The following is a 21,838-nucleotide window of genomic DNA, read 5'->3' as shown; positions in this document are numbered from 1 at the left end:
ATGGTTTTTGGACTCCTTAAAAATATGCACCAATTCTAAAGCTATGAAACTTCTAACCCCAGTGCCGGCCCGAGCCTCTTGGGGGGCCCTAAGCAGAATTTTATTTGGGGGCCCCCCCTCCCACCACGTAGACTCACCTATGTTCGAACATTATTGACACAAACGTCACGCTATCATGTTGTAGTGAATATTAGAAACGAATACAGTGAGGTTATGTATCAATACAAAATAAATAAACGATACTTAAAATACTTCACTCTTTTATTAAATCTTCTGAATACAAACTGTCACAAAACATATTAAATTTCATCATCATTCATTCATTTATATTAGTGGTCCCCAACTTTTTTATCACTGTGGACTGGCCAAGATTACCACTCACCGTGGGGGGATGTTTTTTTTTATATGTGTATATATATATATATATATATATATATATATATATATATATATATATATATATATATATATATATATATATATACTGGGTGCGATTTGCTGGGGGGGAAGGGGGGGGGGGGGGGTTCCCCCCTCTGATTGTGATGTCCCCCCCTCCGGTCATTCATGTTTTATCCCTGGGGGGGATACATTCCTCCCCCTTCTGATCTGAATAAGTAATATTATCAGGGGTTTAATGTTCTCCGTCGCTGTGAGGGACTTTTGTCATTTGCAAAATGAGCGCAAAATGTTCCGTGTAGACTTTTTATTCAAGATTTTAAACAGAAGCTGCACTTAACCAATGAAATCTGGCAGAGCCAGGACGTTAGCCAATCAGAAGGAGAGTAGGGCGGGTCTTTGCAAAGCGGAAATCAACCAGTTTGAGGTTTATTGGTGTTCAATCATTTTAACTTCTGAAAGAACATCTCAAACTGACCACAGATGCATGAATGAAAGTAGCGGTAGTCAAAGGTTTTCTTTGGATTTATGTAAACCAGCAGGTCAGAAAGTTCAGTGCATAAAACAGTTGACAACAACTTCCCTCGGTAAGTGTGTCTGTTGCTGTTATGTTTTATTTAAAACTGAAAGAGTAGCGCTGTAGCTCGGCTAATTTAGCATGACGCGCTTTTTTTTTTAAGAAGAAGAAGGAGGGGGGTCGGAATGTGAAACGATGTCCCGGTTTGACTGGGTCTGATTCAGAAAAAGTAAAAGAAAAATCATAAATATTATTCCACCTGCGCTTTTCTGTAACAAAGAAGGTCGTGGAGGGCCTGTTGACCATCTCCAGCAGTCAATGAGCGATAGGTGGGGACACAGAGTATATAGGATTGATTTATATTGAATGTGACAGTAGAGTTAAGGTACAGGTGTGAAGAAGATGATGTAATGATGCAAGCTGCTGTCTTTTGAATTAGCTGCAGTTTATGGAGGGTTTTGAAATTGTAAAGTGGAAAGGTGAGTGGACTGTGGACCAGTTTGGCAAAAGTGCGAAGGAAGAACTTGATGCTGTAAATATGAAAGTTAACCAGGTGATGTTATGGATGTGGAAAGTGAAGGAGATTATGCAGAGGGCTGTCCTTGATGGTGCAAAGGCTCTGAAGCTGGAAGGTGGGAGAGATACAGGAATTGTCAATGGAACTGTCAGATTTGGTTAAAGTGGACTTGTTACAATAAGCAAATGAGGTTATTAAGGTGGCATGACGTCCACGGCCCGGGAATATATGGGCTGACTAGAAAATGTTTTCAGTCAAATTGATTATTTTTGCTTTAACCCCTGAATATTATGGATTTTTTCAAAATTGATATTAATACATGTCTTGTGTCCTTCACATTTGTAAATTAATTTTGTTGTTTGTTTTTAAAGAATATTATTAAATTTTCTGCTCAAAGCGGTTAAAGTAAACTAATACCCACTCCCGAGTCCCGACAGTAGATGGCGCAAGATTAAAAACAAAGTCTAATCTACTGGATCTAGCTAGCTACCTGAAAGAGCACCTGCTAGCTAACAATTATTAATAAAACTTTTATTCATTAAAATTTTTTTTTAAAATGATCCCCCACTCTTTTGCAAAGAGTGGGGGATCAAAGAGTGCGATTTGCAAATCGCACATTGTATGTATGTATGTTTGGGAAAATACATAAAGAAGGGGAAACTGCAATTTCACATTTCTTTCACTATTGTCTTAATATACCTTAAAAAATTGTTTACTATAATTATAAAACACTACATGAATGTTGTTTTTAAACAGCTGAAATAAAGTTGTCTCCTCCTCTCTCTCCTTCACCCTCTCTGTCGGCATCCACAACCCTAACGCGCTCTGACTCTGGTCACTATGGTAACGTTTGAACACGCCGTCAAAGAAAGATACAGATACTCCAAAAAAGAATAAAAAGTGCATGAATTTTAACTCACCATCAATGGGAACCCTGAGGTTGTTTCTCTGCAACAAGACGGTCCCATCTGGGGGTAATGTCTTCAGAAAGTTCATCAAAGTGACATTTAACTTTACTGGTCCTGGTTACTTCAAACTGCGTTTAACTCTATTAAAACGCTGATGGCGTTGTGCAGAAGAGTTGATCATGCTTTCAGAATATGCACGTCTGGAGCTTGCAGGAGCTGTGAAGCAGCGTTTATGCAGTCAAGAATCTTGGTTTGCATGTTGACCAAAAAAATGAAAGAAACTTTACTTTTGGCATTCTTGAGCCACTTGCATTACTACGCTTCTCTTTTTTGTCTCTGGTCAGGGATATTTGGATGAAAGCTTTTATAATTTCACCATATCTCCTCAGCGTTGAGGCACCCGTGGGGGGTGCACGGCTGCTGGTCACCGCCGAGAGAGAGAAAAGGTGATATAAGCTAAGCGCCAGGGCTTCGTCTACAACAAACTCACACATTATAAATAGTGATTATTAGTTGGGCTACCTGTATTTAACTCGCCTCCCTGCCGGTGTTCAGGCGTATGGAGGACCAAGTCTTCCATATCTGAAAATAAATACAGAAATAAATAAATGCTCAATAAATAAATAAGCATACAATTAATTGCCACCAAATTAATAAATGTAGGTAGAAATTAAAATATACAGTGAGACATAAATGTATATATCTCTTTTAATTAGCTTCTTTATTTATTCGCCTTTGTAATAATTATCTTATTTATTTATTGTCCGTTATAATCTTCAACTTTATTTATTAATTACTTATTTTTTTTAAGTATTTATTTATGTGTATGTTATAATATTTTTGTCTGTTTTATTCTTCCTTTGTATTTTTTTTTTACCCTATATATTTCTGTGATGCTATTTATTTCTGCCTGTCCTTTTTACATTTGTGCCTGTCCTTTTTACATTTCTGTATGCATTTCTGCCTCATTATGCAAATGAGGAGGGGCTGTGTCTTAAGGGCTCAACTTCTTCCCATTGGTTGGTTAGCATTTTACTGCATCGGTCAAATCTACACGGCTTTTCCCCGACATGAAGCATTGTTTAGTAATGTCAAACTCAGCAGGCAGACGTTCAGTGGCCGACCTCTTAAGGGAAGCTGCTAATAGACTGGAAGAATTAGAACGCTGTACGCAGGGTCCGAAATTAACACTCGCCAGACAGCAAATGCGAGTAAATTTCCCGTTTGGCGAGTGGATTTCAGAGGGCTAGCTGCCACATGGCGAGCAAATCTTTGTGACCGCGGTGAAGTTGGTTTGAAAGTTGGATATTGTACATTCAAGCTCCACGGAGTCAGCGGGATCTAGCTCACAGTTGAGCCGATTGAGGGACTCCAATTTCGGCCAGTGTCTCTCAGCTGCTCCCTCTTCCCACACGCGGTGGTGCAGTTAGGGACCGTCAAAAAACTTTAGAACCAAGCACTCTTGATAAACAAAAATAAAGAAATTCCTTATCTTGTGACCAGCTAAGATAAAACTAATATAAACTGATGCCAATAGATAAAATCTGTAAGGCACACTTGTTTTTATTCATTTTTAAGTTATTTTCAATTACAATATAATAATATAAAATTGAAAATAACTTAAAGTCCCTCAATCGGCTCAACCGTGAGCTAGATCCCGCTGACTCCGCGGAGCTTGAATGTCCAACATTCAACTTGAAACCAACTTCACTGCGGTGCTCGATCCAGCGTAAAGACGCAGCGTGAACCCAAGTGTTGCAGCTGAGGGGAAAATGTTGGATCGGCTTGATGAAACTCCGCCTCCTTCACAAATTAGACCAACATGGATAGAATAATGATAATCTGTAGTGTTTTTTTATTGCCTGGATGTGAATCTGATATATTCATATTGTGCCTTTTATAATCAACTACAATATTTTCTTATCAAGCAAGCTCTGCATAGGGCCCAATGTAATTCACCCAGCGCAATGGGAGACTCGTTTTGAGGAAATATGGTTGTAGCTCACTGTCTGCTTTGCTGTGGTTGCAGAGAGGTGTCTGCTTTATAGAATAAATCATCCGCCGATGAGTTATTGATCCGGAAAAGCCGAATCTGTGAATATCTTTCTAACTTTACTGAAGTCGCAAACAGCTATTTCCGGGTCACGTAAAGTGTGCCGATTAAATATTAAAATCAAATTCTGCCTTGCTGTCCGTTTTTCCATTTCGTGTTTTTGATCTGAGCTTAGAATTAAAATATGAAAAACCAATTCTTTTTTCGTTTTTGGTTTAACCATAAGAAACAAAAAACAAAATAACCAGTCCATTTTTTATTTTTTGTTTTTTTATTTGCAATTGAAAATAGAAAGAACGAATGATACACGGATTGGATAAGTAGGAAGCTATTTATTTATATTTCTTGAACTTCTCAGTCAGGTGGACACCAATGACAGCCAACACCATGATGATCAGACCGACCGAGACCACGACTTTCTTCACTCCACAAATGGAGACTCCAGAGAGCTCCTCTGCATCTGCAACGAGAAAGCATTCATTTATTACAAAACCACAGGACGGTACAATCCTAGTGTGACAACAGCAAACAGATATAGGAAGACGAGTAGTCTTTAACGGTTGAACAAAGCAAACACTAGTAGGGGGTCTGACTGTCTTTCTAAAGCTAGATTCCAGGTCTGACGCATACAGTCATAGGTGAGCCTACAGATGTGTGCGTAGTGGTGATAGCCTGAGTGGAAGCAGTGGGGTCAGTGGTGCAACAACCTGTTTTCAGAGGGGTATGCAGTCATATTACCCCCCCCCCCCCCCCCCCCCCACCAAACCCCAAACACACACACTATCACCAGTCCAAGTTTTTATTATTGGTTACATCTTATTAATTCATTGAATTACAAAATACAATATTGTTACAGACTTTTTTTATGTAACATATTCCAGAATGTGATCAGCTTAGTCAACAACAAAAAATTATATATATGAATCTAATAACATATTGTGTGATTAGGTAATGATGGTTTCTGAACAACAGTTTCTGAACAACAGTTTGTACTCTACATCATTCTGTCTCTCAGACTCGGGTTTCTTCATCCCCATTGCCACCATGTTTCATTCTGTTCTTCTTACTCAGTCTTAAGTAATACAGAATGAACAAAGTTGTTTCTCAGCTCAACTGTATTAATGTTCTCCAGAACCGCGTATAACTCCAGCCGACTATGCCACATCCAATGCGTCCCACACTCAAATTTGTCTTCTGGAAACATGGAATAAACATTCCTCTTGTAACAGAGTAGACGTACAACCCCCGAGATCCCAACATTTTCCCTAAAAATAATCATTCAAAGCGGACCAATTCTAAGATATTTTGGGTTATAAACTGGAAAGTCGACATTACTTCAGATACTTCTGCCTTGTCTTAAAGGAAAATGCTGTTTAAACTGTCTGCTAAACGAGCACAAGCTAGCAATTCAGAGACTGCTAGCAAAGCATTTATAGACCAGACCATTCTGCTTGCATTACGCAATATCGATATAGAAGTAATTCAAGAGGAAAATTAAAACCTATGGGAAGAAATTGCAGAGAAAATCTCAAAAGCTGTGTCACTAATTCAAGTCACTTTTGACGAACTCAAAAAAGATTGGTGATTATGAAGAAGGCCTGGAGAATCTAGACTAGCGTTTGGAAGTTATAGAAACCAGCTAAGCAGACCTTAACAACCAATTTAAGAAGTTATTGGCATAAACAGACGAATTGGAAAATAGGGGAAGACGATGTAACCTACGCATATTGGAAGTATCTGAAGGAATGGAGCAGGGGAAACCCACCAGATTCATCACTGACCGGTTATTTGACGTACTTGGCAGTCCCGGCAGTCTGGACAAGGCTTTGGTCCTTGACAGAGCTCACGGAGTGGCAGTGGTGGTACCTCTTAAGGGACAATGACTGCGGGCATTCAACGTGTGCATCCAGCGTCCGAAATTAACACTTGCCAGATGCCAAATGTGAGTAAATTTCCCGTTTGGCGAGTGAATTACAGAGGGCTAGCTGCCTAATGACGAGTAAATATTTGTACCAAATAAATTGTGTTTTTCAGTCATCATTTGGGTGGATTCTTCTTTATTGTTCAACAAACACACACATACGCAAACACTCACACATGGCGTGAGAACAACAGGATGTGGGCTGTGGATGTTCCGTTAACAACTCTTTCCATCCAAAGCTCAGTCTAAACCCGCCTTCTGCGGAGCTGGTTCAGCTTCTTTCGCAGCTTATTTCTGCTGCAGTTAACAGAGCAGCAGGAAAAGCGAGTTATGGTTTTTTGGTCTTAACCAGCAGTGAAAGTGGAAAGCAGAAGACAAGGGGGGAGAGCGACTCCCAGATGAACCCTTCATTCAGAACCAGTCATGGCTGCACGCTGGATCAGAAAACAGATCTGCTAACCAGATGCAGCCTAAAATGCCAATTAGTTTGTTTATAAGTTTCGTTGTTATTTATTCTGCATTCTTTAAACTATGTGTGCTGTGTTTCTGTACTTTAACACTCTTACTGCGCCCCCCCCCCCCCTCTCAGAGCCAGGTGCTTTTATCAGCAGCCAGCCTTCAAAACGTGAATCACTACGTTTAATGTCCTTCCACTAGTACAAAAATGTCCCAATTAAAATCAATAGGATAGTCAGTAGCTGCGTTTCATGCTCTTTTGCTTTTAACGACACAGAACGAGTGGTGCTTCGGTGGGCGTGGTGCCTTGCGCTTAAATTCAGGTGCGCAAAATTATGTTCCATGTAATTTAGGTGTAAAATCAGGGGCTTCAGCTCAGACCCATTATTCCTTCTCTTCCCTCTAAAGGAGCCCTTTACAGTCTTCATTTATGCATTTTCCCCACTGTTTATCCCTCGCAGGTAAAATCCAGCAGCTGGATCATGGGTAAAGATGCAGAGTGAACCCCTGTGTGCTTTAAGTGTTGCAGTTGAGGGGAAAATGTTGGACTGTATAGACTTGATGAAACTCCGCCTCATTCACCAATGAGACCAACATGGATAAACAACCCGTAGAATAATGATAATCTGTAGTGTTTTCATTGCCTGGACCTGAATCTGATAATTCATATTGTGTCTTTTATAATCAACTACAATATTTTCTTATCAAAGTCAGGAAACAAAGATTTCTCTTCCAGGATGCAGTCAGCAACGCCCCCAGCCAAGGCCCCTGAAAATTAACATAATCTCACTCTTAACGTTTGATAAAAGTTGAGAGGTCTGGTCAGGATTAATATTTTGGCCGATTGGTTTTCACATCTACCGGCCAACTTGGCCGATGAATCAGGAAGTTAATTTCGGACACTGTGCGCATCCATTTTTACCAGGGGAAGGAGCAAGTACAACAACTGGCCAGACAGAAAGGCAAGTTGGAGGTTCAAGTGGAGCAGATTTTAATCTTTCCTGACCACACTGTCGACCTGTCCAGCTGCCGAGCTGCCATTAACGGAGTAAAGAAGCTTTTACAGAAAAAAAAACGGAGTTCAATATGGTCTTATTTATCCTCCCCATCTTCAGATCTCCTTCAACAGCAAAACAAAGGTGTTTGATTCTCCTGAGACGGCAAAAAACGTACGTTACTTGATACCCCTGGACTTTTATGTTAAAACACTACCAATTTTTGAATGGGGGGCTTTTGGTTTGGTCTCTGCTTGTTTTTGTTTAGCTGTTGGTTTTCTGGCTTGACTGAAAAACTTTGAGGGATACTTCCTGCATATACAGACTGACACATACAGAGGGTGAATTTATTTTTGTTCCTGGGGAAGCTAAGTGGATTGTAACGTCAGTAGAATGTGTGTCAATCGTGTGTAACAAAAGTAATTTCCCTCTGGGTTTATTAAAGTATGTACTGCACCACCCGTGTATGAGAGATTAAATAAACGCACCTTATTTTGTTGTTATTTTAGGCATTTGTTTTTGTCTTTTTAAATTGAAACATATATTTGATGTTGTGAGTTTTCTACACTTTTGGCTAAATTTATAGTTTAGACATATTTTTTCTTTATTGTATGGAACTGTGGTGGAGGTTATGGTGAATGGGGATCTTGTGTTTGTCAGTTGGGGACAACACTGGATATGAAGGGTTGGGTGGGTGCACGTCTTTTTTGTTGCTTTGTGTGTTTTCACTGTTCGCTTTTTGTTGTTGTTTTTTTTTTTGATTGTGGCTAAAATTGGGTACACCAAAGACAAGACTAATCAACATGATTTGGACAATTCTTTCTTTTGTCTCTTCTTCAGAAAATGCCGCATTTGGAAATGATAGAAAAAATGTGTACGCAGGATATTAAACTGTTCCATAAGCTGTGCAAATGATGTGAATGTCCCATCAATGAAAAGGCGTTTAACTTTACCCAATCCATTTTTAAAAGCAGAATCAGACATAGAAGGAATATGAGTTTTGATTGACTTATATAATGTAGCCCAAATGTTTTCCTACACTGCATCCAGATTCTCAGAGTTATACAGCAGAAGGTTGCATTTATAGGTAGATACTTCTAAAGGGAGAATAGAGGTCAACAAAGCAGGTAGACTAGCCTTGCCACAATTAGATGACTCAGTCTGAAGCCAAGCTGGGGTTTCTGTAGAAAAGTCATTGATCCAATATAGCATGTTTGGTATATTTGCTTCTGAGTAATAAGACTGGAAATTTGGCAGACCCAAGCCGCCCACTGGTCTAGGTCTCTGCATAAAATATTTACATATTCTGGGAGATTTACCATTCCAAAAAAAGTAGAAACATATTTACCTAGTGTTTCAAAGAAATTATTTGAGACAATAGTTAAATAGTGGTTAAAGAAATACTTTGAGACACTAGGTCTCACAGAAATAAGTAAGGAAGGAAGTAAGAAGTAAGAAATAAATAATTTTCAGCACAAACAGGAAAGAAAGTCAGACAGTCAAAGTCCATACATTGACTTTTGTTGTTGGACCGTGACAAAATCCAAAAAAGTTTAAAGGGTAAAAATTACTTTTGCAAGGCTCTGTGTCTATCATTTCGTAAGCCTCAGACTTACCAGCATGCGGCAGACAAAGGGGATCAGTCGCTGTCTTTTTCTCTGACCAGCTGACCCGGTTGCTATGATTACAGATGATTGATAAATTAGACAGGCAGACATGGAGAGAAGCACCGGATTTAGTTGCCTTTGACTTCTCTCCTCCCTCCTGATAGCAGGTTTTGGTGGTACATCTGAAAGTGCTGCTGATGTTCGAGTCCTCTGTGATGCATGTCACTGTGAGGTTACAGGAGGAAGAGGCGCTGGACACGGAGTCAACGACCAGATCGACTGGACTAACTGGATCTGAGGAGGGAGAGTCAGGGCAGAAAAAGAAGATCAGTGGCAGATTTTGGTTTGGGTCAAACGGGCAGAAGCCCAGGGAGGCAGTAGAAAGGGGGCGCAGAAGCAGGGCTGGCCTAAGCTTGTAGTCTTACCCTCTTTCTTATGAGAACATCATGACCACTAACAGTGTTTCAACACAGATATGGTAACATCCTGGAGTGGATGCAAGTTTAATTGGCTGAGCTTAAATAGCAATCAAAAATAGTAAATTATTTGCTGAGAGGTTTTTGTGAACAAACTGAACTAAAACACAAAGAAAAAATAAAACTGTTCACTGAAGTGCTGTGTGAAACAAAATGGTTTAGAGGCCCTAAGCCACAGGTGTCAAAGTCCAGTCCTCAAGGGCCGGTGTCCTGCAACTTTTAGATGTGTCCCTGGTCCAACACACCTGAGTCAAATAATCAGGTAATTAGCAGGACTCTGAAGAACCTGACTGCATACCGAGAAGCTAATTGTGCCATTTGATTCAGGTGTGTGGGACCAGGGAAACCTCTAAAAGTTTCAGGACACCAGCCTCGAGGACTTGAGCTTGACACCACTGGCTAAGCAGTGGCTTAGTATGTTTAGGCTTCAGGCCATCTACGCACTGAATAGGAAATATGTCTGTCAGTTGCTCCTTGAACAGGTTTTCTATTGCTTTTATTCTTTTAGTCAGTGGAGAGTTTGCATCTCTACTTGCTCCTGACTACTGAGACTATTTTAGGTTCTTTGTGGAGAGCTGAAATCCATTTTATTCATTTCCTGCATTTCAAAGGGGTGGGGCTCACCCAGGGTGCCATTCATGTAAGAACTGCCACTATAGAGGATGCATTTTTTTTCTTACAAAATATGTTAAAAATCCAGTAAATAGCAACCCTACCTTGAATCGTGACGTTGTACTCATTCAGTGTTTGCTCTGAAGCTGCTATTACGACTGCCGTATAAAGTCCACTGTCAGATTTTTGGAGGTTCTTTAATTTTATAGAGTGTTTTTTTTCTGAAAAGTCAATTCTTCCAGCGTAAACCCCATGGACCTTTGATTCTCCGTTTGAAAAGAAAGACACCAACACATCTTCTGTGACAAATTTCCATAAAAAGATGTGAAAATCTTTGGGCACATCCGCTTCTGAGACATTAAGAAAGACATCACCACCTGTCTTCACAAGCACAGCAGTCGAAGCATCGATTGCTGTGAGATAAATACACACAATAAGATACAGTTAGGACTGTGCGTTTTATGAACTTAAATATCACACATTTTAGAAGTCTTTGAAAAGCCACGTCACATTTACATTTTTAATTCATAAATATGCATCGTGAAATTTTTCAGTTTGTTTAATTCATCTAAAGTTGCTATAAACTGTCTTTTCCTCTAAAAAAAAAAATCTAAAATAATTTTACATTAGTTTACACCGCTGAAACACCAAATCTTATAACAGTAAAATTAATAAAAAAAAAAATTCACTTGTCAACCTCACCCATACTTAGTTTGTTATATAAATGTTAGATAGTTGTTGTTTTATTCTAACTTTAGTTTAACCACAATTTAAATGCATTTCAACATTTCCTACCTGGTGCCTTCATGATGATAATCAGCAGAGTCACAATCAGAAACAAAGACATCATGAACTCTTTCATTGTTAATCTTTTACTCTCTGGCAGTAATATGTTGAGCAGGAAATAACAGCCCCCTACAAAATGAGAGAGAGGTGTCACCTAAGAGCAATAAGCTCTTCCTGCTCAAAACCACAGCTATGTCCTGACTGAGCACTGGTGGTAAAAGATTATTTTTAAACCACTCACCTTTATATTCTGGTCTGAAATGCTGCTGCTTGCCTTTGTCCAAAGTGTACCATTTGGTTTTTTGCTCTCTTTGGAACATATTTCCAGGTCACTAAACTGGATCTCCACAACAGGAAGAACCAATGTTGGTAGAATTTACATTTTCCTTTAATGTGTGGCTCCTAAAGACTTAAAACAAACAAACAGACAAACAAAAAAAGACAGAAACGTCATTCAATGTTTCACCTACTGCAACATCACAATATTGGAGACGGGATACACTAGCCATCTAAACTATCTGAATCTGCTATTTAACCAGGATTATACGTAACCTGACTCTCGCCAGATGGATGTCGCTCCGCCTAGCTCCACTCACATCCATCTGCGACCTCTCCATAGGTAGAGTCGTCTGCATTGTTCATGGCTTTGCAGCAATCCCTCATACTGAGCAAGCATGAAGCGAAAGATAAACCACCTATTAGCGGGAAGGAAAAACCTCCAGCAGAACCGGGCTCAGTATGAACGGTCATCTGCCTCGACCGACTGGGGGTTACAGAAGACAGAGCAGAGACACAACACGAGAGACAAATAAGTACAGAAGCACACATTGATCCAGTAATCTGTTCTACATTAGATGGTAATAGCGGGTGATCTGTCTTCTCTGGATGATCAGGTTTTGAGTGAAAAGAAAGTTGTTGGAAAAAATAGAGTATCACGTAGTGTAATCACTGGTATTCCACTCAAGGAAGATTTAGAAAAACTTAAAAGAAATATACAAGGTGGTGAAGTGCGTAGGTTAAAAAGATTGTTAAAATCTGTGGATTGGGAAAAAATAGAGAGTCTCTCGGAACTTCTGTTGTTTCAAGGTGGCGTTCTTCCTGATAAGGTAAAGATTGGCTTCATGAGTTTTTCTGTTAGGCCTTATATACCTCCTCCGTTGCGTTAAAAAACACATTACCTTATGTATTTTTTTTAAAAGGATAATAAAAGTTCAACAACATTGGAAATGCCAGATAATGATGCAAATGTGTAGACTCCAGTTTACAGTTCAACAGTCAGATGGCAACACAAATAAAGCTGTTGCAAAACCTGGTGGACCTGTAGCAGGTGCTGCAAAACCTTTTCCCAGTGGGCAGCAGGGAGAACATTCCATGGTGGGGTTGTGAGGGGTCTCTGATGATGTTATTGGCTCAGGACAGGCAGCGCTGGGACGAAATGTCTTTAATGGAGGGTAGGGTACCCCGATGATCCCTTCTGCTGTCATCATCACTCTCCTCAGGTTCCTCAATCAGAGGTGATGCAGCATCCACACCACACAGACAAACAGCTGGTCACAATGCTCTCTATGGTGCTGCTGTAGAAGGTCGTGAGGATGGGCGGGGGCAGGTGGGCTCTCCTCATCTTCCGCAGTAAGTGCAAGAGCTTTTGTGCCCTCTTCGCCAGTGACATGGTGTTCACAGACCAGCTGAGGTTGTGTGTTATGTGCACCCCGAGGAATTTATTGCTGCTGACCACCTCCACAGCTGAGCTGTTAATGAGAAGTGGAGCATGGCGAGGCCATTTCTTCCTGAAGTCCACGATGATCTCCTTCGTTTTCTCCATGTTCAGGATCAGTCCTGGTCCTGGTCGTTGTCTTCTTTCGATGTGATTGGTGGTGAACCTAGGGACATAGTTGTGTGTCATCAGGGTGAACAGCAGGGGGCTCAGGACACAGCCCTGAAGAAAGCCTGTGCTGAGGGTGATGACATCAGAGGTATTCTGTCCGATCCGGACCAACTGAGGTCTGTTGGTGATGAAGTCTATCAGGCAGTTGCGAAGAGGTGTGCTGAAGCCCAGATGTTCCAGTTTTGATGGTGTTGAACACTGAACTGAAGTCCAGGAACATGCTCAAGGGGGCGGGGAGTGGGTGGGCTTGGAACCCGTTAATAACTGCTTGCAGTTCTAGTTTCTTTTTGTATTTCCTTTTTGTCTTTTTCTTACCTACTCCTTTTGATCCATGGTATAACGAGGACACACTGTATATATATGATGCACCTCGTTCTACTTGACACCTTCTTCTTATGATTACTGAGCCGATGTGGCATGAGAATTTCTCCAATGTGAGATCAATAAAGCCTATCTTATCTTATCTTAAAGTAGGTGGAGAATAGTCATCTTCAGAATCAGCCAACGGTTGTTCTAAATATAAGAGGTCCTTATCGTATCATAATATGTTCATCCACAAATGGATAATTCTCTTCTTCATCTGATAAATCTTCAACCTCAGAGTTGTCTACAATTGCCATAAGCAGTTGTTCTGCTTTTGACAATGTAAGTTTCCCTGTAATGATAAAATCAACCCTCAAATTCAGATCAAAATCTAGACCAGTTAGGCCGGAGTACCTGGAGAGAACCCATGCATGCACAAGGAGAACATGCAAACTCCATGCAAAAAGAAATTGCTTATTGCTCCATTAAATGTTTTAAAACATCCAAGAAAATCTGTCTGAATACTGCTTGTGTTTGGTAAATTAGCACTAATTGGGTCAGACGTGAATTTCATTAATTCAGTTTAGTTTCAAAGTAATTTCAATTAATTCTTCATGAGTCATGCTTTGTGCAGACTGGAGCGGATCTAAGTCTTATTGTCATTGAAGAGTTTGTTTCCAAAAATGTTTTTTTATTTGATGGACATCCAGATCTAGGAGAGGCTTACACTGATTCTAAAGAAACTACAAAAGTCATACAGCTGAGTTTATACTGTGATAAAACACTGTTTTACAAAGAAGATGCTATATGATACTGAGACTTCAAACAGGCTTCGCAGATTAACAATTAAAGGCAAAGTCATTAAAAATAAATGTTTTTAAATCTGTTATTTTTTTCTTTCTCATTAATGTCCAGCCATTGTCTACTGCCTTGGCTCTCAGGTGTTTTTACTTTTTTGTTGTTGGCGTCATAAGGGGCTGGTATATTCAACAACAAAGTAAATTAATGTATGTAATAAATCAGAGTTGCATTATCAGCTGAAATATTCTTTCAGCCCGTGTGGTTTTAGTGTTTAGGTTTAGCTGCTTTTGCCGTTCATTCAAAACAGATTTTAGCATCTGATCTCTTTAGAGCCCAGTTATTTTTATGTTGCTTTATATTATTTTAATACAAGACTGTGTCTGTGTATTGTTTTCGTTGTTCTTTTCAACTTGTTTAATTATACAACACTTTGGTCATCAGATAGCCGTTTAAAGTGTAGGAAGTTGGAGTGGCTCAAACATGGCATTAAAGCGCCATCTGCTGGGTCAGTCAAGACAGGACACCAAATGGTGAGGAAGTGTTTTGATTTACATTTTACAAACCAACCAGATTATTATTGATAACGATGTCTTTTATATTTTTATCTGTTTTTAGATTTTATTAATAATCCTGCATGTCTGTTATATTGTAGCTAAAATAATTTTGATGTTCTTCTTCTCCCTCAGCACCAGGAATCTGCTGCCCTAACCCTAACATTATCATTCAAGCTGATAATACATACAAGTAATCCATCAATTTTCTTGTTCTTTTTTAGAAGTCAAACGTTGGAGGCAAAGGTAGCGATCCTTATATGTTCTTCTTTCAGGAATATCCCTTCTCCTCCTGGAGAATGGATCCTGAAGTGGGATTTCGGTCAGTCCTGACCAGAATCAGAATCAGAAACAAGTTTATTGCCACGTAGGTTTTCACTTACAAGGAATTTGACTTTATGTTGATGGTGCAGACAAAATAGAGATATATACAGAGTCTAGAGCTATATACACGGTAGACTAGGGCTGGACGATAATTCAATAACAATATATATTGATCGATAGACGTGTGGCGCGATAGGAAAAAATAGGGTCGATAAAACTTTGATAAAGAGTTTTCCTTCCTTCCTTTCAGCCTATCATATTAGTTGATGCTACAGTCCTTACTTCCTCTCGACCAATCGTAATTGCGGACCCAGGCACGCGTGACTCCGCGTCATCTTCTGGAGGTTCTTCCAAAACGAAGCAGGTACAGCAGCTAAACTGGGCTCCCTTTTTTGTGATAAAATGAAAAAGCGTCCAAGCGGCATAAGGACATCACGCATGCAGTAAAATGCTTCATAGTGATGGACAAGCTGCTGTTGTCTGCTGCTGAAAAACCTGTCTTCAAACAACTCGCCACTCTTGATCCGCGATATAAAGTTCCGGGACACAAGTATTTCTCTAACAGCGCTCCCTAAATTGAGCAACTAATGCAGGGAATCAGTGCAAAATGAGCTGCAATCTGCGTCCTCCCACGCATCAACCTCAGACCTCAGCCCTGCATCAGCCTCTCAATTATGAAACCTGAAAAGTAACTAGTGTACTATTCCCACCTAAATAGGCTATTTTATTTATTTATTTATTTGGTATATTTATTTTGGTAATTTTACTGGTCACTTTAGTTTATTCTTTGTCAGTATTTAATAACATAACTCAAGTCTCTTAAGTTATTTTTCTTTAAAAAAATTCTGTTATGGTTAAAAAAGTTGGTTAAATAAATAATTAATTGGAATTCTGTGTTTGTGTTCTTTATTAAAATTAAATAATTTAGCAATATCATAAAATGTCCAGGCAGAGCTGCACATAAAATATGGTTTTAAATATTTTCAACAATTATCGATATCGATCAATATGCATTTTTTTTTTATCGATAAGCTTTTTTTCTATATCTTCCAGCCCTAGTAGACTGTGTCTTAATGTAACGCAGAGGGTCTGGAGTCTACGTTGGTGTAGCTTGTAAGTCCTGAGCGGGGGAGAGAGAGACAGTGTCCAAGGTCACAAGCGGCTCTTGGCCTTGTTCATAAGGCTGGTAGCGGATGGGAAAAAACTGTTCTTGTGCTGTGAGGTTGTGGTCCTGATGGACCGCAGCTTCCTGCCAGAGGGAAGTGACTGAAATAGTCTGTGACTGGGGTGCAAGGGATCAGCCACAATTTTCCCTGCACGCCTCACAGTCCTGGAGGCGTACAGGTCCTGGAGAGATGGAAGATTGCAGCCAATCACCTTCTCTGCAGACCGGATGACACGCTGCAGTCTGCTCTGGTCCTTAGCGGTGGCACCAGCGTACCAGATGGTGATGGAGGAGGTGAGGATGGACTCAATGATGGAGGAGTAGAAGTGCACCATCATTGTCCTTGGCAGGTTGAATTTCTTCAGCTGCCTTCTTCAGGAAGTACATCCTCTGCTGGGCTTTCTTGGTGAGGGAGTTGATGTTCAGCTCCCACTTTAGGTCCTGGGAGATGATAGTTCCCAGGAAGCAGGAAGACTCCACAGTGTCAATGGTGGAGTCACAGAGGGTGATGGGGGTAGCTGGGGCTGAGTTCTTCCTGAAGTCCACAACCATCTCCACTGTTTTTACAGCGTTGAGCTCCAGGTTCTTCTCCCTGCACCAGGTCACCAGATGGTCAGCCTCCCACCTGTAGGCGGACTCGTCACCATCAGAGATGAGTCTGATGAGAGTGGTGTCGTCCACGAACTTCAGGAGCTGGACAGACTGATGACTGGAGGTGCAGCTGTTGGTGTACAGGGAGAAGAGCAGAGGAGAAAGAACACAGCCCTGGGGGGAACCAGTGCTGATGAGCTGTGAGTCAGAGTCATGTTTTCCCAGCTTCACCTGCTGCTTCCTGTCAGACAGAAAGTCTGTGATCCACCTGCAGGTGGAGTCGGCACATTCAGCTGGGAGAGCTTCTCCTGAAGCGGAGCTGGGATGATGGTATTGAAGGCAGAGCTGAAATCCACCAACAGGATCCTGGCGTAGGCTCCTGCAGAGTCTAGGTGCTGGAGGATGTGGTGAAGGGCCAGGTTGACCTGTTGGCTCTGTAGGCAAACTGTAGGGGGTCCAGGAGGGGATCAGTGATTTCTTTAAGGTGTGAAAGCACAAGGCGCTCAAAGGACTTCATAACCACAGAGGTCAGAGCGACGGTCTAAAGTCATTAAGTCCTGTGGTCCTTGGCTTCTTGGGAACAGGGATGATAGTGGAGGATTTAAGGCAGGCTGGCACGTGACATGATGCCAGTGAGGTGTTAAAAATGTCTGTGAACACTGGAGACAGCTGGTCAGCAGTGCTTCAAGGTGGATGGAGAGACAGAGTCTGGTCCAGCAGCATTCCTGGGGTTCTGTCTCCTGAAGGGTTAAACGGTCTCCTTCCAGTGGGACATGTCTGAAAAATGTCTGGAAAAAAGATCAAAGAGGCGATTCCTGAATTAATTCAGCTCTTTCTTCACTGCAGCAGAGCAGATCCAGACCCTCACAGAGCTCTGATCTCTTTATCCTTTTCCTCCTGGCATAACTTTGTCTTTGGCAAACCTGGTTAATTATTATCTTTATTTGTCATCAGAGCTTTATATTAGAACAGCGCAACTAAACTCACCTCAGAGGCACTTCGCCTCTTTATCGCTTATTGTTTTCTTCTTCATTTTTTATCTGTTAAAATCTATATCTAAGTCAACAGGTGGTTTTGGTGAAACAGTACCATTATCTCAGTGTTTCCCACTAGTCTTCCCGACAAATAGGGGAAACGTGAGTTAGTTTTTATGCTCCCTGAAAACCTCAGATGGCTATAATCTGTTATTGCCTTTAAATATGAACCAGAAAACAATATTCACTGCAGTTTTGCTATAAAAACAATGCTTATATTTTCAGTTTGTCAGATCTTCACTATCCTGATGTTATTAACATGTATGTAGTTTCTTTTTTTGATTCCATTAATTACATGTATTTCTCACCTTTGAATTTTTACCATTGTAATGGCTTTTACCTTGTTAATTCTTTTGTTTATTTACGACACTGTACAAATAAACTTGCTTGGTCTTTTAAGATTGAATTTGACAGTTACACTACTTTTTTAAATCTTTTTCATCTCTTTTACAATCATTTTCTACAGTCCTATCATTTTGATGTGAAAGATTGTTGTGCTGAGGACATATGTCTAGTTCTTTTCATGTTTTTACATTTTGTTTTCCAAGTCTAAACAATATTTTATGTCTTGAGACAAAAACTAAAAAAACAAACAACTGACTTAGGAACAGTTTCTTCATACAAGCCATCATGTTTCAGCTAGTCTGACAAACATTTAGGAAAATCTTAAGGTGTTTAAGATACAATGGACATTTATAAAACTTTACGTTTACATAAAATAAAGCCCCTTTTAGGCAAAAAGATCTCTGAAAGGATTCCCAAAAGGAGCGGTGGTCTAGTAGGTCAGAGAGCGCTTAAAGAATCCCCAAAGGTCAGAGCTGTAGCAAGTATTTATGTTTATTGGTTATTTTAAGAGTGCTGGAATCCTGTATGTCCAACGCGTATCCCCGATATAATAGCTTCTTCCTTGTAAATTTTATGTTTTCTAAATTCCCCAACTTGCTTTTGGATACTTTAGTACAATCTAGCATTTTCTGCTTTATCCCATTGTTCTTGCCCTTTCTTCTTAATGTATACTTTAAATACACTCTTAACTACTTGTTTTAACATTCAAATACACAATATTCTTTTTTGCTGCACTTTTAGTAAAAATTGTCAGCCAACTAATTTCCTACGATTCCAATATAGACAGGAATACATACTAGTTTGACCTCTGATCCATCATTTGTAATCCTGAAAAGTGAGTTAAATCTAATATTTCTTGCATTGATTCTGAATTTACCTCTTGAATACTTGTTAATGCGCTACTTGAGTGTGAACAAATTATAACCTTTTCTCTAACTTCTTTGATCAAATGCAATATCTGATATATTTAAGGGCGCGGACATTCAACAGTCTTAAACCTCCTCCTATGTTTTGTATAAAACAGGTCGTCGGCACAGGGCGGGATCTCTGCGTAGCTGCTGAGCTCAGCCAATAGGCTGAGTCCGTTGCAGTTACAGTCAGCCAATGGGCTTTCAGCAAACACTTTCAGCTGTGACGTGCCATTCGCTTCAAGCCGAAGTCCGGGAAAACTACTGACAACAGAAACAGCCTCACAGGATCAAGCGCCGGTGAGTTCTTTAATTTCTGTTATATCGGTATTATTTCGGTCCGTGGTGTGATCGGGAAACGTCAGCGAACCTGTCGCTTTAGTTAGTTGTTAGTTTAGTTAGTTTAGACTGAAGGCCGGCACCCACCCCACGAGAAGCCGTGTTCTCGCTCCTGCAGCGAATTAAATCATTTTGTTCTTACGGCCCTTTCTTGCGCGGCTCACCGCAAAGAAGAAAAAAGAAAAAAGGACGGGGGTCCTCATTGCTTGTTCTCGACGTCCAGGTGAAGGCGACGGCCCCGACTGGATGACAGGGACATAGCAGTCATGAAAATATGGCAGGCGGTTTTAACATAAAATCGACTTCACCTCACTGACATTCCAAATATCTGAAATAGATTTTTGACTGGACATACCGTAATAGTTAATTAAGATATTCAATATTAAACAGCTTTTAAATCCCCGCCATGTTGCTACTAAACATGTGGAGGGCGTGACCAGAGTCCCGAACCACTTTAGCCGTGCCGACCTGCCCAACCGCGGGATTCATTTTCCTTCAGCTAACCAGACTTTCGCTGTGGCGTTACGTTGTTCCGGACAGTCCTGTTAAATAGTGACAACGGAGACAGTTTAGCAGAACCAAGTGCCGGTAAGTTCTTTAATCTCTGTTATATCGCTATTATTACGGTCTGTGGTGAGATCGGGAAACGTCAGCGAACCTGTCGCGCTGAAGTTAGTTAAATAACTATAAGTATTCCTGATTCTGCTTCCCTCGGAGGAAACCAGGTACCCACTCCCCCAGAAGTCGACACATTATTTTGTTCTCGCTGCCGCAATGATGAAATCATTTAGTTCTTAAAGCCTTTCTCGCGGGGCTCACCGCAAATAGGAAAAGGTGCTGGTGGTGATAGGGTTGCTCACCGTTTCTCAGGACGGGGCTACAGCCGTGAAAAGTCCACGTTGATATGGCGGGCTGTTTTAACATAAAATCGGTTTCACTTTACTTACATTGCAGGTATCAAATAGATTTAATAGACACGTTAGTTAATGAAGATATCTGTATTTATATTTTCAATAGGGAAAATTTACATTTTAGATTTCTCTAATTACATTCCAACTTGTCCAATTGACGTCAAATGTAGCTACATCAGTCTGTATAGGGGCTCTAAATTAAGGTATCTTCAATACATTACTGATGTAGCGCTTTGCTGGTATTTCAAACCAGATCTAACACTCTGGGTTCCTTCTAATTTATTGTGGACCCAACGAGAATTTAAAGTTCCTCTGACCAAACCCTTGTTTTATTCACAACCCTTTAACTATAGCATTAAGCCCTATCAGTGTTTCTGTAATGATTTTAGGAAGGGGATGAACCCGGTAATTAGCCAGACACTTAATCTATGCTTTAACAGGATTTATTGACATGATGATGTTGTGAGTGGAGCAGGCAGGTATACAGAAAATAGTCTGGGCAGGGTACAGAGCAAACATCCAGGCAAAACATCTGAGAAAAAACTCCCCAAAAAAACTTCAACCCCAAAATATTCTCTTTATGTTTTATGGCTGGATGACAATTAGAAATTAAACAGATTTCTACTCGTGGTACTCTTTAATCAGTCTTTGTCCAATAGTGGCTGTCTTTGATCTATTAAACCCATATTAAACAGTCCAAACACATATGGGTATTAAACCTTCCTACGAATAAACACAGCAACTTATATTTTAAGTGGGTGGGCCCATTAAAGGATATAACATGAAATAAAGCCGGTACAATATGAAACCAACCCCCGTTGCAGGCCTGATCCTGCGCTGACTCACCCCTGGTCCTGGGTCCACATTAGTGGGCTGGAATAAGGTCCTTCAGGCTGGCCCTTGGAGCACATGTGGAGGAGGAAAACACAACCAAAGGATGGATGGAAAATCCGAGAAAAACCCCAAAGGCTCCTCTGCAGTCCGTCCATAAAACGACAGGTCCAAAACAGGAAAACACACCTTCCATGCCAGGCACAGGCAGAGAAAGAAAAACGCACAGCTGATCCTCTGCAGTCTGTCTCTCCCTGTAGACGGGCTCACAGCTGAACCACAGAAACACGTAAGGTGTGCTGGTTCAGTCTGTCTCGTAGCTTTTTCTTTCCTCAAACAGTACACCAGTAAGTTGTTGCACTTTGCAAATCAACTCCCCACTCTCTAGAACTTTTTCGCGCGCCTCCCCAGGCTCTATCTCCCGCGCTCCTCCCCAGTCTCTTTTTCCCGCGCTTCTCTCCCCAAGTCCCGCCCCTCGAAAAATCCTAATACAGGAAAAAGTAATCACCCAATGAGAATTGTTGTAGGCGTTACATCTAAAAGTTTGTTTGCCAAGTTAGTCTGCCATTCCAAAAAAAAAAAAAAAAAAAAAAAAAAAAAAATATA

At 40.6% G+C, this 21,838-nt stretch overlaps 1 protein-coding gene across 4 annotated transcripts; it reads right to left on the bottom strand.

The window, feature by feature from the left end:
• Positions 1-4,703: 4,703 nt before the first annotated feature.
• On the bottom strand, positions 4,704-21,642 carry LOC105920258 (SLAM family member 7). Of its 4 annotated transcripts, none has more exons than XM_036138571.1 (6): positions 21,248-21,642; positions 11,486-11,653; positions 11,254-11,373; positions 10,563-10,871; positions 9,380-9,664; positions 4,704-4,851 (listed from the first exon to the last, which is right to left on the bottom strand). In XM_036138571.1, exons 2-6 carry the CDS (start codon positions 11,562-11,564, stop codon positions 4,724-4,726), a joined length of 921 nt encoding a protein of 306 aa, XP_035994464.1. In that variant the 5' UTR covers positions 11,565-11,653; positions 21,248-21,642; the 3' UTR covers positions 4,704-4,723. The 4 variants fall into 4 exon arrangements, with proteins under 4 accessions (XP_035994464.1, XP_035994466.1, XP_035994465.1 ...); XM_036138573.1 differs by having other exon boundaries at positions 11,486-11,646; XM_036138572.1 differs by lacking the exon at positions 21,248-21,642 and adding an exon at positions 11,797-11,815.
• Positions 21,643-21,838: the final 196 nt, after the last annotated feature.

This window comes from Fundulus heteroclitus, chromosome 6, assembly GCF_011125445.2.
Source record: "Fundulus heteroclitus isolate FHET01 chromosome 6, MU-UCD_Fhet_4.1, whole genome shotgun sequence".
Taxonomy (NCBI): Eukaryota; Metazoa; Chordata; class Actinopteri; order Cyprinodontiformes; family Fundulidae; genus Fundulus; species Fundulus heteroclitus.
Note: the sequence above shows the minus strand (reverse complement) of the source record. Positions and strands in the feature narration are given on the sequence as shown.